The sequence below is a fragment of the Lissotriton helveticus genome, chromosome 6 (assembly GCF_964261635.1).
Source record: "Lissotriton helveticus chromosome 6, aLisHel1.1, whole genome shotgun sequence".
Classification (NCBI taxonomy): Eukaryota; Metazoa; Chordata; class Amphibia; order Caudata; family Salamandridae; genus Lissotriton; species Lissotriton helveticus.
This window is the reverse complement of record NC_136067.1, coordinates 428,876,339-428,888,631: the sequence shown is the minus strand read 5'-3', so window position 1 is coordinate 428,888,631 and position 12,293 is coordinate 428,876,339. Positions and strand designations below refer to the sequence as shown.

The following is a 12,293-nucleotide window of genomic DNA, read 5'->3' as shown; positions in this document are numbered from 1 at the left end:
TTGGACATCTGCATTCCACAAGAAAAATCTGAAACTCATGGGCCTCCTGTCACACAACACAAACGCTTTAACAAGTGGATCACCAACTGGGCAACACTCTGGCCCCCAAGAAATTAAACCACTAAGCAAAAACTCAAAAACAAGCCAGGTGATACACAGAAGACCACAGAATAACCAAGTGGCACTGCAAGGAACTGGAACAAAAATGGGGGACTAGCAAAGAGAAAGTGGAAAAAATACGCATTGAAAACTGCCCAGGGAAGGTACCTCCAGGTGACCTGAGAAATAAAGACGAAGGCGCTAGTCGAACAAATAAACTCCAGCTCCTACAGCAGTAAAGAAACCTTTGCGATCCTTAGGGATTTAATTACACCCGGCAACATCAGCCCATCTCGAGATCTGTATAACAACCTCTCAAACTTATTTTGTAGCAAGATCACAACAACATACAGCAACTTCACCCTTCCGCCCAACCCCCTGACTCTCTTCAGGAGCCTCCCAGTGATGAACAAAGGCACCACATGGGGCACCACGGCAATCATGAAGACCATACACTCCGTGGCCAGGTGAATCCCTTCCCCCATCATCTCTTTGACAAAGGAGCGATCCGTGTAAGTGAGGTCCTCACCCACCCACCCCACCCCTCCCCCAACCGCAACACCTCCATCAGTACAGCCGCCTTTCTGGAACCATAGAAACACACGCATCTGTCAAAGCCCTCCTAAGGACAACCTTGAATGACCCAACCTTCACCTATTTATTCAAACTTACCAACTGCCAACCAATATTCCTCCTTCCCTACCCAGCCACGCTTTTGAAAAAAGCCATCAACAAGCACCGTTCTGACTATCTTGCCAGTCAACTGCTTCTAGATGCCACATCATCAGGATTTAGACCCAACCACTGCACGGAAACCGCTCATAGGAGCAACGGATGACATCCGAATGATCCTTGACAGGGGGAAATCGCCGCCCTTAACTTCCAAGACCTATCAGCACCCTTTGACAAGGTTTCCCATCCCAGTGTAATCAGAAGATTTCACAAAGTAGGCATTCTGAGATTCTGAGACACCCTCAAATGGATCTGCTCCTTCCTCACTGAAAGAACCTAAACCATCAACATGCCCTCCTTCGCCGCTGAAGCACGAAAACTCATCTGCAGAGTACTGCAAGGCTCCTCGCTCAGTCTGATGTTTTTCAACATCTACATGACTCCACTAGTCAGTATCCTACAGACTCGTAACCTAAGCATCCTCACATATGCCGATGATAAGTAACTAATGCTGTCCCTCTCTGACAAAACACCCAATACCAGGAACAGATTCATCACACGCATGATCAAAGTGGCCACATGGGTAAAATCTAATTGCCTCAAAATGTACTCGGACTTGACCAAAGTGTTGATCTTTGGGAAAGATGCTTCACTCACCATGTCCTCAACCTCCCCCCACAGAGCCCATATCACAACTCACCTTAGGGAACTCCACTGACTCCCGATATGCAAATGTCCACATTTCAAACTCCTTACCCAGACCTACAAAGCACTCCACGACACATGGCTACCTATCTGAATAGCCACATTTATTTCCACCAACCTTCCAGACACTTCCGCTCTGCTGATCCATCTCTAGCACACACTCCATGCTTACGCAAAACCAGAGTAGGAGGTCCCACCTTTTTTATTCCTGGCTCCTAAACCCTAGAACAACCTCCCACAACACATCAGAGTCTCCTCCTTTCTCCTTGACTTTCGCAAGGAACTGAATACCTGGCTCTTCGAGTAAGCCGTCCAGGGCTTGCCTCACACACTGGCGCCAGAACGCCCAGATAGTCTCACGGGTTAATTAGCGTGTGACAAAAACACTCGGAACACAACATAGCACAAGCATATTTTTGGTATCTAGCCAATATTGGTACTATTGGTAATTTCCTGTATTTAGACACCCTGGGGTTGAGACTCTAAAGCTTACATTTCCCTTCTGTCTTACTTCTTCATCAACACCTATTGTGATTGAGATGAACCCGCCTGTATTTAAACTCTGGCTTCAAAGCACGTCTTTATACAAATGTGATACCTTGCAGTTTGTCATGTGCATTGTGTGCCATGAAAGTAATTTGGCCCTTAGATGTAATTACGTTAAGGCATGAGGAAACCCACTCCTATCTTACTTGTGATAGTTGAGCTTGCATTTTAAAAAAAACTTTGTGCATGTTGGGTAGTTTGCAAAGGGAAGTGCTGGTAGTTTTGCATAAGCATGAGCCTTGTATCGGAATTACTGATGTGCTGGCCAGGAGCAGGCTCATCGCTGCGCTCCAGATCGAGAGGGCGCGTCGCCATCCAGATCCTTCTTGCTGGTAAAAACATATAGTCTATGCTCTCTTCCAAGTAAGTAGACAGCGCAACACAACTCCAGGGAATAAGGTATGGCTTTAATGATTTTTCCTGCGCAAAAGAAAGCTGTCCCTGAAACGCTTGGCATACGCGTTTCAGCCTTCAAGCGGCTTCATCAGTGCCAGTCTCAAGGTGTCTTTGATGTTCCTGGTTTGATGTTCAAGTGGTGTTATGCTGTTCCCGAGACCACTCCCAATCAGGTGGTCTCATGCCCCTCCTCCCCTCAATGATGTCCAGCGGTTTTGCTTACGTACACCTGCCCGGTGTATGCTGGTCTTGGTAGTCCGTTAAGGAATCCCATTAAGTAACAGGGCAGACCTTGCACCATGTGGTACCCCAATAACAATTGGCACCGGGTATCAACACCATCTCCGGGTCCTGGAAGATCCAGCCATACTTTTGTCCCCTTATCAGGCATACAATGATGCCTCCTCTCTCCCGTTGCATCCAGAATTGCACCACTTGATTTTGACATGCTGGGGGGGCTCCGCGAAAACATTGACACTCCAGGTGCAGGCTCATCGCGGCCCTCCAGATCGAGAGGGCGCGTCGCCATCCAGCGCCTGCTTGCTGGTAAAAACATATATAGTCTATGCTCTCTTCCAAGTAAGTAGATAGCGCGACACAACTCCGGGGAATAAGGTATGGCTTTAATGATTTTTCCTGCGCAAAAGAAAGCTGTTTAGCTTTGTCCAGACACAAGGGAGCACCCAGTATAAGTCAAAACAATTCCCTTGCAGGCATAGAGTGACGCATTAATTATGCAAAAAAGAAGGAGAGACCTCTGGGTAGTTCCCAAGTTTAGGTGGAAGGCAGCTCCTGTATCTCAACACCAGCGACACTCTAAATTTGCTCACCTCAAATGTCTGCTTTTCTATCAAAGTTTTTAAGCATAGGATTAGCACAGAGTGTCGCTGGTGTTGAGGGTGCTCTATACAGGAGCTGCCTTCCACCTAAACTTGGGAACTACCCAGAGTTCTCGCCTTCTTTTTTGCATAATTTATGCGTCACTCTATGCCTGCAAGGGAATTGTTTTGATTATCTATCTATCTATCTATCTATCTGTGTATATATATATATATATATATATATATATATATCACTACAGCAAGTTTCCTTCATTCAAGAAGACGCCGCACACCACTTCAATTATACTTTGTTGGTTTTATTCTCCTGTAGGTTTTTCCCCACCAAAAAAACCTACAGGAGAATAAAACCAACAAAGTATAATTGAAGTGGTGTGCGGCGTCTTCTTGAATGAAGGAAACTTGCTGTCGTGATTTTTAGCGAGGCTGTCCCGATCCTCGCCGCCAGCGCCAGCTAAAGGACGCTCCCCCCGTTTGGGACATTTGCTCGTGAGATATATATATATATATACGTATATATATATATATATATATATATATATATATATATATATATATATATATATATAACAAATCATAATGTTATGTAGTACTTTTTAAGTAACAACGTGATATTTCCTGTTAATGTGCAGAGAAAGAAGCAGTGAAAATGCAGCAGAACTTAAATGTATAGCTGTTTTTAGAGTTATTTAAAATGAAGTTGACTTGTGAATTTGTTTTTTTAGGGAGATGCAGTGAGGGACTTGATGCTCCGGTTCTTGGGTGAACAGGCTGCACTTAAGAGGCAGGTTTTAACGGCTAATGTAGTGGAGCAGTCCTTTGTTGGATTAAAACTACTGATTGTAAGTATTTCAACAGGCCAAAACAATTAACCGTTTTGTATTGTCTTTGGTTTATGATACGCATACACGCCAACAGACCAGATTCAGGCAGGAGACTCACGATTTTTAAGCTAAAAATGTCTTTCATTTAACTGTCTTTGACCTGCTATTGCCTCTACTTCAACAGAAGCCAACGGTGAAAATACATCCCCAATTTTTGTTACAAAATGTCTGACTTACCTGATCTAAAATGTAATAGATACGTTGTCATGGCACTCTGCTATCTCAGTTATCCTGTTTTAAGGAAATGCCTCTTTTACATGATCAACCCCCACGTTTTGGAGTGATGCTGCTGAATTTTGGACTCTGAGAATACACTGAGGCCTACTAACCAGACCTCAGTGCTTGTGTTTTAACCTCTTACAAAATGTATATTGATTAGCTACCCGCAATTTGCATAAGCTGACTTATTTACAAATCCCTAGTATATGGTGCTAAGGGTACCTAGGTCATTTAAGTTATAGTGTCCACCCAGGGCTGCAGCACTGATTGTGCCATTCTGTTAGTTACAAGATACAAAATGTCTCCCAGCCTGGAAGAGCAGTTTTAAAACTGCTAGTTCAACTTTGCCATTCAAAGCAATGGCAGCCCCACCTCCCTACCCACACCCCACTTCCCTTAACAATATTTGCAAGTCTCTCCTAAGGAAGGCCTATTGATCCCCAAGGCAGGGAGCTGTATTTTATTAAGTGGGACATATACTTTAATATGTCCTAACAGTAAAATGTCTGAATTGTTGCTTTGACTTTGGAAAGGTAAAGTATCCCTATTGGCTAATCCATAGTTGCAGGGGGGTGCCTCAGCCCTCCTAACTTCTGAATAGGACAACTATAATTGATTCTTCAAGGTAACAAATTAATTGTGGCATTAAGGAAAGGCACCTTGTAGAAAGCTGCTGCTCTGTAGCCAAGTATATGCGGTGGCCTTAAACAGTTACTGGCCACCAGAAAGCCTTCTAACTTCCTGGGAAGTCATGTGAATGACTCCCAAGTTCAGGAACAATGGAGTCCTGCCACAGAGGGAGCTGTTAACGCCTCCTTTCAGGAAGCCAATCAAGTTGTTGGCCCAAAAGCGAGCTTCAAAGGGGAAGCCTCTTTTGGTGGGCAAATGGCGTACACACTCCTGTTGGGCTGCCCCTTTGTTCATGTAGACAGGCTGGCAGCGGGACCAGAGAGAGGAAACCAGTTGCCAAACCAGTTTTTCCGAAGGCATGTAGCCCACAGGTAGCCACACCTCGAGGGTGGGCTACCAAGCACCTGTCGTCCAAGGAAGGGGTCACACATCTTGAGTGGACAAAATAGTGCACTCTGGAAATGCTAAATACCACACAAAGTCGAGAATCATCATAGGGCAGGAGGAATCCTGGTAATCCATTGGCTAGTGAGGGCATCATCACCCCAGGGCACTTTCTAGGCATAAATATGGCACCTTGAATCTCAGATCGTGTCCAGACTGGTTATGGGTCTGAAGAAGGACTGCAAAAGCCTAGCAAGAGAGACTGCAAAAGCCCCTGGGCTGCACCTGCTGCTGCTTGGGCTAGCAAAGAGAGGACTGTGCCTGTGGTACCCGGCATGAGGAAAAGTTATTCCAGAGCCCCAGACCAAAGTTGTAACTCCAAGGGTCAGTCAGTTGACCCCCTGTTCCAGTGCCATTGCATAAAAGCTGAAGGCACTCGTCCTGACCAGTCAGTAGCCACTCACAAAGAATTGCTGCTGACTGCTGACATGTAGCTTAGAAGACCTCCACCCCAGACTCAAAAGTTGCACCGGTGTCATGTAGAGAGAACGCTAGCTCTCACCGACTGATATCACTGGACCAGCTCTTTCAAACTTTTCAATTGTTTACAGATTTTATGGTTACCAATGCTGTTTTGCGCTTTGGACTAAACAGCTGAGATGTATGCTTTACATAAAACATCTATACCTGCGGTGGATTTTACTCATTTTGGTGTCTAAAAATTCGCCACAATCCTATAGGGTATGTTTGTGCGACCTTGCCATGTAATACATTTACAAAAACGTCCTCTGTGCAGTCAGGGTCATTTGTCAAACTTCTAGCTCAACCCTGGGAATGTACATTTTGTGAGGAGTTAGAACAACGAACTGAAGTCTGGTTAGCAGACCCCAGAGCAGTCTTAGTCGAAAAACCAGAAGCATCAGTCCAAACCTTTGGGAGTGATCATGCAAAAAGAAGAATTTCCTCACACTGTTTACTTGTTAGGTCACACTTTCACTGCTGATGTTTCTCTTAGTCAAGATGGTTGGGTATGGTTAAGAAATGACAATCAAGTTACCGAACCCATGTTATATAGGAGAAGAAATGCAATAAAATTTGGATGTGGGAACTCGCCAACAGAGAAATATGTATAATATGTTGAACATGGGCTACCGTATGAGTCAGGAAATCATTATGTTGTGTAAAGAAATGGCTTGATTGCATATTCTCTCTGGGTCTCCTATCCTGCAAGTGATTGATTTAAACGGTATGTTTCTTTGTTAGGAAGGTGTTCATAATGTCACAGGAAAACTGTGAGGGGCAGCAAAGAAGTATTGTGGCAACATGATGAACTCGACAAAAACTTTGTACAAATGTTGATCTTTTTGCAACACAATGTGGTATTTCCCATTATGAAGTTGGGTGAGCTAGATCTTTAGGATTGATTCTGTCTCTTGAGTCACGCCATACAAAAAATCCTGGCTCATTCTTGGGAGAAATAAGAAGTTTTGATATGGCCTTATTTACTATCCAGCCTTTTTTTTTTTTTTTTAAACCTTTATTGAAACTTGCAAAGTATTACATGCGCAGGCCCACAACCACAGGGGCCGGCCGCAAGCGTATCAAATGAATCAGGATGTAGAAACAAGAACACGACCGGAAAAAGCAATATCATAGATACGTCATGTGTGAGTGCGCACTGCAAAGCATAAGGATATATGAGGTTTTCGGTTTTTTTTAAGTTATGTAGAGTAGGAACGGCTGCAGGAGCAATGGCGTCACACCACATAATAAAATAAGAAGAGGTAAGGGGGGGACGTACCCCGCAAAGCAAACAGAATCAGTTGATGAACCACACAGTTGTCAAAACAATACAGTCGCCGAGGCGGACCTAGAGCAAAAACAATACGACATCAAACAATAAAGCAGAGCACCATTCTGAAAACTCGCCCCCCAGTAACCTAAAGGCATAGTTGAGTGTAGAAGCCTTATAAGAAAGGAAAAAGGGAAAGAAAGACAGCCAACCCTACTAAAGAGGTAAAGAACCCTCCCAGAGACAGACGGAAAAAGAAGAAAGGGACCATAGAACAAAACAAACTAAAATAACAAACCCCCACCACACCCGCCACCCTACACCACTGTAATGGCTACGGCCTACCCCACTAACAGCGTGCCTGTCGCCCAGGAACTGCCCCAAAGGAGAGGGAAAGAAAAGAGAAAACGGAGGAGGAGAAAGCAGACACACTCCCGGACTCCCATGCCCACCGCCAACAGCAACCACCCGGAGACACAATAAAACCAATATTCAGCAATTATACAAACCAGTCACGGTAGGATAAATACCAGCCACCCAATTCCCATCACAATATAGGCACAACCCCGGCATTAAGAAAAGCTATTATATCGGAACCCAGCGATAAAGTTCAGCCCTGGCCAGTACGGTCCGTCCTAAGAGTCCTTGCCACTCGAGCCGCCATTTTGATGAAAAAGGCAGAGCGTCCATAAAAGTTCTTTGCAGCATAAGAGGATCGAAAACAGGATAAAAGTACATGGCTCGAACTAGGAAAGATCTCCAAGAACAGTGAGCATCCGAAACCATCAGCAAGTAACTCGTGGCCACATGGAAGTTTGTCCATAGAAGTGATGGGTGGCAGCAGGGTCAGGCAAAAGACACTAGTGAGAAGCACGGGCTGGCTAGCCGGCAATAAGGGACCGTCGAGAATCATAAAGTCCGGGCGATGCACAGGGACCCCGACCTCTGAGATGCCATGCATCGCTGGTGCCATCTCCAGCTGGAGACCAAACGAGGTGTCGTCCTCAGGTGCCAGGATACCGTCCACTTTCACCATCAGTGTCCGGAACACAGCGACTGTGTGCGAATGGAGCGCCCCAATGGCGGCCACAACGGCCCGTAGTGATGGCATGCCCTCCGTCCGCTCCATCTCCTCTCGGTAGGTGACAGAGCCGAGTTCGGACCCCGGAGGCCGGCTGCTCCGGAGTCACAGGCCACGTAAATCTGATCACAAATAATGGGCGCTCCTCGTCTTATAGAACACACCTTCGCGGTCAGGGAAGACCCAGCCCGTCGACCCCCACGGGGCAGCAAGGGCTCCGGGCGCCGGGCCTCCACCACAGCAGCCGGCGTGGCACGCTGGCGTGTCCCGGGTGTGGATCGTTCAAAGGATCGTCAGAAAAATCAACAATTCAGGCACTCTTCGGGAGACCGGGCTCAGTCCAGGTCTCACGGCCGATGTTGTTCAACTCCGACTAGTCTAGAAATCGAGGCCCCGGCTTCAACACGATGTTAGGCCGAGAATAGAAACACGGTGTATCTTCGTCAGCCGATAAGGTAGAAATCTCGGGATTGCACCTCTGGAAGCAGTAGACCTTCATAGACAAGAAAATCAGGTGTGCAGACAGGATGAAAGACAGGATAATCGAGCTGTTGGCGGAGGTCGACGGAGCCGGGAGCTTATGCGGCCATCTTGATTCGTAGCGTAGCTCCTCCCCCCTATCCAGCCTTTTTGTTTAATCCAGTCACCTCTTTGATAGTTGGAATTCACAAGCTATTCTCAGCTGTGTATTACCAATCCTTATCAATTGTCTTTATGTTGTCTGCAAATGTGGATATTTATAATTATCTTGTTATTTGGTGGTGTCGGGGTAGTGAGAAATTGTGTATCATAATGCAAGCACTCCTGGACCATGAGAAAATAAGAGTTTATTAAGAAAACAAGTAGCAGTCTGGTACAAATAGTAAGACATGGACATCCACATGGAAGTATAGAAGTCAGAAGACAACCCACTTTGTATCCATATGCCCGTATGCCGTTTTACTGACTAAAACTGATAGGAGCAGGCAACAGCACTTGGTAAGATCAACCAAGCTTTAGAGGATATTGGGCTAGCATCGGTATTCAAACTGAACATAACAAAATCAATACTATTCCTTCTCCTGAGCGCTGACTCGATGGTACTGGTGTTCCACTGAAGATACAACTATATCCATTTACATACTTGAGTGCATACCTGAGTGATGACATTAAAGAAGCATATGAAACCTAAAGTAGGGCCACTGCTTGTGTGTATTGAGCAAGCGGTAAATAAGCGGCTGTAGTTCCCCAGATCACTGATGGGAGGTTTGCACTAAGTAAAACAACCCTCAACCCAAGATGACTTTATGTGCTGCAACGTATGCAAATAGATCTACTTCGGGCATCCTTCCAGGATCTAGGTGCAGCGTTGAGGCAATGGCTGTGGGGGACCGGGAGGGTGTGTATTGCACTTGCTGTGCTTAGTATTCCATGTAGGATTAGATTGCTCTTTAGAGGATTTGCTTTATGCGTAGACATTCTTGTTTCCACTTAATATAACCCGCATTTTGTTACCCTATACAGTTTCGGGAACCTCGCTCCATCTGTCACTGTTCAATATGTTAAACTTGTATTTTAGTTTGCTATGCACTTCAGTTCAATGACTATGCTTGCGGGACAACGCCCCATACAGTAGCTATGGTAAAGTCAATAATACTGCAGTGTACTGTTCCAGCCACAGATGTGGTAATTCTTTCAGACCATGTATCCAAAAGTGGGCATGGGTGCATTGGGCTACCCTGTAATATGTTTCTAGGTCTGGGGCATTCAAACCTCCCCTGGAATATGGCAAGGTGAGTGTGTCCGAGTTCACACTCGGTTGTTTGCCAGGCCAGGCCAGCCGAATCAGAAGTGTACAGAGTCGCTGAAAGCAGGATCTGGGTAAGAGCATTGGAATATTGGTAAATAGAAATAGAAATCAGGGCAAAACCACAATCTTTAAAATGGCTAGCGTCCCATGAGTGACACTGGTAATCTGATCCAGCGTTTTACGTCCTCTGTCAGTTTCTTTGTGGCTTTACCATAATTCTCCGAGATCACAACGTCTGGATTTGTGTGTACCTGAATGCCTAGGTATTTGATTGAATTCGGCGACCAGCGGAGTGGAAACTCCAGTTGCGCTGGCTCTATAGCTGGAGTAAATGGGAATATCATCGACTTGCTCCAATTGACCCGCAGCCCGGAGTGGACTCCAAACTGAACTACTTCATTCAACACTGATGTGAGGTTACGCTCAGGATCTCTGATGTGTAAGAGCGTGTCATCTGCAGAGGCAGAGATTATCAGTTTGTAACCCGGGAATCTTAGACCCTTTTGTATGTGTATTCCATAGAGCACATGCCAGTGGTTCAGAGGACATCGGGCCTCCCTGTTTCGTGCCCCTCCCTATTCTAATAGGGTTTGAAGTCATATTGTTAATTTTCAGTTGTGTAGTAGGCAAAGTGTACAGCATCGTCACCAGTTTGGCGAATACTTCCCCAGCGCCCAATCGCTGCAGTACTTTGAACTTAAAGCTCAAAGACACCGAATCAAGTGCTTTTTCAGCGTCTATTAATACTGCTTCTGCCTGCACCTCAAGGCCCAATCTCTGAATTGTGCCAAACAGTGTATGAAGATTTGATGACAAGTGACACCCCGGGACAAAGCCAGTTTGTTCTGCACCAACCAATCCTGGAAGCATGCATGCCAGGCTGTTGCGTAATATTTTGGCATAGATTTTAGTGTCTACATTTAATAAGGACGGTGGCCTATAGGATGAGCAGTCAGCCACGGGCTTGCCAGGTTTCAAAATCATTACCAGTAGCGTCTTCCGCATTGTGGGAGGCTTGCAGCCGTCAGCGGCCATCTCTTCAAAGAGCGAGATCAGATGTGGAATCAGCAATTCTTAGTATGCTTTATAAAAGCCAAGTGTTAGACCATCTGCCAGGCGCTTTGGCAGAGGACATGGCTTGGCGTACAGCACGAATTTCTCCAGGGTTTAAAGGAGCCATAAGGTGTTCCTTTGCTCATTGGTAAGCCATTGCATATTGATATGTTCTAGGTAGTCCACTGCTTCCTCGTCTTCTGATGCAGCCTGCGAGCCATATAGCTTAGTGTAGTATCTAACAAAGCAGAACAGTATCTATTGGGTTATTGCAAGCTTCCGCCTTCACCCATGCTGTATGCCAGTGATAATGTTCTCATCTCGACGGGGTCACAGCAGGGAGACAAGCGTGGCACCATGCCTCTCCCCCTCTCCATACGTCCAGGCTACTGCATATTTACCTAAGTGAGTGACCTCATGTAATGCAGTTTCGTGGTAGTAATCTAACTTGGTTCTAATCTCACCCCGAAGATATCCCTCCGCTGTCTCCACATGTTATTTCTCTAACTGCGAGATTGAGAACCCCAACATGTTTGGACATTGCGATGCCATGAATAAAGGCCTTAAATGATTCCCATGCTGTTGCAAATTTATCTACTGAGCCTGTTAAATTATGTGTGAAGAATTTAGTGATCGCTTGCTCTGTTTCGTCACGGAATGTAGTAGGAAGTATTGAGGGAAGCGCCAGATAAACAGCACAGGACGAGATGCGCCCAATTCCAGGTGCAAAATTACCAATGATTTGTCTGAATACGTATGCAGCAGTGGCCTACACTCTCTCACATGAGTACCAGTTTTCACGATAACAGCCAGTAATCAATTCAGGTGTTAACCACGCACCACGCAGTTATGTGTAAACCCCCCACCACGCAGTTATGTGTAAACCCACCAGCTGCGGGAGGTTTATGGCCTCATATATCCAGGAGACCTTCCCTGCGCATTATTTCAGTAATCACGCAGCTGCTGCCGTAGGACGCCTAGCCATGTCCTTGGATCTGTCCAACTCTCGATTTAATATGCAATTGAAATCTCCCTCCATATTCTGAGTAAAAGTGAGGGTCATCGAAATTCGGACCATAGATTCTTACCAACAGTAGCTCCAAGTCCCCTTTGTTGCACCGTACAGCCACATATCTGCCAGGTGGGTCAACTAATACCTCCTATAATTTTACGTTCTAACCCCTGCGTGCCCACACCAAACCTA

General features: G+C 45.7%; 1 protein-coding gene across 1 annotated transcript in view; it reads left to right on the top strand.

Annotated features, from left to right (window-relative positions):
• The window catches only part of TRAPPC12 (trafficking protein particle complex subunit 12), a 1,039,319-nt gene that overhangs the window by 131,510 nt on the left and 895,516 nt on the right, over positions 1–12,293 (top strand). The window contains exon 3 of the mRNA XM_078647874.1: positions 3,983–4,099. Within this exon, the coding sequence (XP_078504000.1) occupies positions 3,983–4,099 (117 nt within the window). The remainder of the gene's footprint in view (positions 1–3,982; positions 4,100–12,293) is intronic.